Source organism: Cibotium barometz, chromosome 39, assembly GCF_041138505.1.
Source record: "Cibotium barometz isolate CiBa-2024 chromosome 39, ASM4113850v1, whole genome shotgun sequence".
Classification (NCBI taxonomy): domain Eukaryota; kingdom Viridiplantae; phylum Streptophyta; class Polypodiopsida; order Cyatheales; family Cibotiaceae; genus Cibotium; species Cibotium barometz.
Window position 1 is genome coordinate 32,312,737 of NC_141084.1, and position 4,604 is coordinate 32,317,340.

Below are 4,604 nucleotides of genomic sequence, written 5' to 3' on the forward strand. Positions count from 1 at the left end.
TCGAAATCCACCCATAACCACAAGCCTTGTATATGTGATTGAGAGAAAGCCTTTTGTGTACATAAAACTTTTGATAATATGAAAGGGGGAATTCTATCCTTTCTAAAGTGCAAGTCTTTCTTCTTCTCTTTGTATCTTACCTTCTTACTTTCTTGATTGTAAAGTGCCATCTTGTGTATGTGGATGGAGTGTGTTGAGTGTGAATACTTGCTTCCTTGAGTGAAAGTGTATTAAGCATAATTGGATAAGAAGGCGATCCATGCTTTCTAGCTTAATCCTTGCCTTTTAGAAGGATTAGTATAGTTGATAAGAAAGTAGAGCAAGGGATTAAAGAAGAGGGATTGACAAATCTCTTGGCCTCTTCAGCCTCTCCAATAGGGACTTCTATGATCCAAGAACAGCGGTTTAACCGCTAGCACTATGGCTCCATGGTAGAGAGACATAAGGTTCTTGACATGAACAATAACCAACTGACCATATCATCTGATGCGGATATTAGACTTTAAGCTCCCACAGCCATCTGACACCATCTAGACCCTTAAACAGCCCCCACAACCCAAGAATAGTGTATGCTCGATTTGTTGTGTATCGCTCACTTATGCGATCACATTGCCCGCACAACCATGCATCTTATTTGAAGAGTGCCAAGTCTACATAAAGAGTCTCCTAATCACCTGTCCACATTTTTCTGCCATCCATAGTGTGTAAACTTTGTGATACCCTACTCCTTATATAGGGGACCTTACAAAATAGAGCACACGCACACCGATAATAATAACACAAGGGTGTGCATTGAGAAAATGCCTTTCGAACACATTTCTAACTTATTATCGTAGTTGGGGTCATAGTCTCTCATGATGTTGCATAGGTAGGGTATGTGGGGATGTCTCTCCACAAAATGTAACTACTCAGCCCCTATCCCCAACTTCTCGGCCACCTACTCCATGCACTCTAGTGACATCTGTGATGTGTGTTGATGAACATGATTTTGATTTTTATATCAAGTTGATAAGCCTCTATTAGATTATAGACAAGAGCATAGGTGTGTTTAGTGAGGATTCATGTGGTACTATCATATTGAGCTAAATGAAGGCTCTTAGCCACATTAAATTTAATATCATGCCCATGAATTAAGATGACCAAACATAAGGAGGAAAAAGTTATGTAATAGATTATTATTTGAATGTAAAGTCTTGAACCCCAATGAGTGGAGATTTGATATAAAGTGGATATTAGGGTGCATGCATGGGCATGCATCACATCAAAGATCTCTCATCCATGTGGCCATAATCCCAATCATACCTCTAGAGATAAGCTATAATAGAGAGAACCAAAGAGTGAAATAAGTTTCAATAAAGAGATATTGCAACTATTGTTAGTGGCAATAAAGAGTAGGAAAAAATTGGATAGGGATTGGGAGCAAGGGTGGGTTCAAATCCCATACTCTTTGTACTAATTTGAACCTCAAAAAAAAAAATTTGTTGCTAACATGTGGTATAAGAATGTGTTCACTTTTTTGCTAATATGTGTTTTGTGTGAAAAAACGACGATCATTTCATTTGAGTACATACTACACCATATGACTCAATTTAGTTAAATGTATGCTTTTATATTTAGCTTTTTGCTATCTAGATGGAAGATTAAGAGATTAGCTTTAGCCTACCTAGTAATAAACAATAATGGCATTCATAGATCTACTTGATTGATGGGAATGCAAAAGCTAAATAAATAATATTTTTTGTCTACAAAACCTGTGTCCTTTTTTAAATATTTGGCCTTTGAAGGACCAGTGTTTTAGTACTTGGGTGAAGATAGTACTTATAATGCTAAGATTTCATGGGGATTTGCACATCATGCTAGAAAGTGGCAACACGTAACTTGAGTTACATCAAGAACATTAGATATATGGAAACATTAAGAATGGCCAACTCCTCAAAATCCAATCTTTGGATATGCAAGATCTCTAGACTATGATGGCTTTTGTCATGGAGCTTACTTTATTGATCCATGGGGGTCACTAGCCTTAAATGAGCTTTAAGTTTGAGATAAATGTGAAAAAGAAGTATACATTATAATACAAGGTTTTAAGACCAAGAAAGAAAATAAAATGTGTGGTTCAAAAAAAGAAGAAGGAATTTGGTGTCAAATGGTATATTTCAACATAAACAAGCTCCAAGTTTAATATTGGGGTTATAAAAGTGTTAATTTGTTTACTTTTACAAAACTTAGTACAATATGTGGCTCAATCATCCAAAGAGGAAAAAAGGTAGAAATTTATTTTTTTGACAACGTTGATGGGCCCCATTTTTCATACATTGAAAAAAATTGCATATACTCCACTAAAAATATGTTACAACAAGTATTTACAATCCTTGATCTAATAAATATACTCCTAATAGAGGTACAAAGAAAGAAAGAGAAGTTGGAGTGTTACACTTCTTAGACATGTATCGACCTATAGTAACAATAAATGCTTTGTTGTATGTTAATATTTTTTCCATGATTTCACAATTCTATATGTACAAACTTGCAGCTATAGATTTAGTCGATGCACAAGAGTCAAGACTTTAATAACCAAAAACATAGTTGCGTGACTTCTTTAAAAAATGTTATCATTCCATTTATGATTGTGCATTTACCTTTTTCTTTTAGATTTGAACTTGAAAACTACGAGCTTATCTCAATGGGCAAATTACTCTTTACAAGGAGGAGATTACAAAATTAGTTTTGAGGTCAAATCTCTTTTTGATGCTGAAGTGTGAAGCAATGCCCCATGACAAAATGGTTGGCTCCCAACCTTTGAGAGCATCATTAGTTGTAGAAATGTAAATCTATGTGTTTGAGCTTTGGGATCACCCTTGAAATTGGAGTGCTCACTAGAGCCATTGAAGCTTTGGGTTGTGATAATGGATTCATTAAAATTCATATTGTGTGCAAATCAAGCGAATCTTGGAGCTAAGTAACGTTGGGGCCTAGCACATGTGAATAAACCACAGACTAAACATACATACTTGTAAATAAACCATGCATACATATAATGAACTACATATAAGGTAACTTTGAGGTCCTTTTCTTGCATTGAATTAGTCTGTTTGGATGAGCGTGTCGACGGTGAAATGTGGGGTGAGCGCAAGCTGGAGTATAGCTAGCAGTGCCACATACGAAGGCAAGGAAGAGATTAGGAGACCCAAAACTGTATTATAAAAGGATAGGCTTAGGCCTTACCTTCTTTACTCATAGAAGACCCTCTGTGAGAGAGAGCGCCTAGTTTAGGGTTGATCTTGGTGAAATATTATTATAAGTCTCCTGTTTAGGCCAAATATCTTGGTGATATTATTATTATTTTCTCATTATAGGAGGAGAGAGGAAGTATCATGAAGAGCTTTTTCAGCTCCTATTCTTCTAACTTCTTCTTGTTAATCATCTTCTCCTTCTTATTCCTTGCATGCAAAACAGTGCCCATCATGTGTCGTAAACAGCTAACTAATCAGGTTTCTGTAGGTAAGACTTTCTGTGTTGATACAAATCACATTTGTACTAATGATATCACCACACTTTAGATCCCCCTAGGGCTATTATTCACTCGAGTCTTTTAAAAATAATTTGACAGAGCTATTAATCGATTTCTAGCAGTAATCTAATGCCCACTTATGAAATTATTTTAAATTTACTGATTGATAACATTTTGCAGCTGTCAATGCCATTGAAACAGGTGGATTGCTAGGCGCGCAAAGTCACCACCACGATCACACCTCCGCCATTGAAGCTACAGCAACTAAAGATGTTGTCACTGCAGCACCAAAATTTACGAGGATGGAGGTAGAGAACACAAGACGGCTCAAATTTAAGATCGCATCTAAGAGGGTGAGTCGATGCACTATTAGCTCACATAGTTTCGCGTCTTGAGAACAGTCTCACTACTAGCATTAATGTAATTGCTCTCACCATCAATTATACTGCTAAGCTTCTTAATTAACACGTCTAATCGCAACTTTAACATATACTATTAATTATTATCTTAATTGAGTAAAACTTTGTATTGCTTGTATTTGCAGGATCTTGTCAAAAGCTTGGAGTTTTTGGAAGAAAGGTTGTTGCAGGAGGACCAAGTTGATTATGCGGCGGCAAGAACCCATCCTCCAACTGAGCCATAATTTTTCTGTCAACCAAATATGTCACCGATCTGGAAAGGCAACTGCTATATTGATGTTTTGCACATGGAAGCTACTCAATTTGTCCTTGTATGCGAGATCCGTGTGTCTGTGTGTGTTGTATCATTAATAGTAAATTCCCTAACCTGCATTCTCTCACGGCTTATATTCCTTGCCTATATATAGGCGAAATTTATAATATATTTCGTATATTGTTGATTCCGTTGTAACCTTCCATATATTGTGTGAATAGTGTAAATACTACTTGGGTAAAGGGGCTGGTAAGCTACTGCGGAGCAGGATGAGGTGCCTTTCAGTGCCCTTATACTCCCCCCTGGACGTTTTGGATCCTTCTACAGATGCAGTTGCACCCATCAGATTTTATTTTCAGTTTAAAAATAATACTCAGTTTTGCATTGCAAAGACAAAAACATTCTCAAGTCGGAAAATGAA

General features: G+C 36.5%; 1 protein-coding gene across 2 annotated transcripts; it reads left to right on the top strand.

Annotated features, from left to right (window-relative positions):
• The first annotated feature begins 3,221 nt into the window (after positions 1–3,221).
• On the top strand, positions 3,222–4,370 carry LOC147615996 (uncharacterized). Of its 2 annotated transcripts, none has more exons than XM_086778048.1 (3): positions 3,222–3,501; positions 3,692–3,864; positions 4,056–4,370. In XM_086778048.1, exons 1-3 carry the CDS (start codon positions 3,375–3,377, stop codon positions 4,152–4,154), a joined length of 399 nt encoding a protein of 132 aa, XP_086634174.1. In that variant the 5' UTR covers positions 3,222–3,374; the 3' UTR covers positions 4,155–4,370. The 2 variants fall into 2 exon arrangements, with proteins under 2 accessions (XP_086634174.1, XP_086634175.1); XM_086778049.1 differs by having other exon boundaries at positions 3,713–3,864.
• The last annotated feature ends 234 nt before the right edge of the window (positions 4,371–4,604 follow it).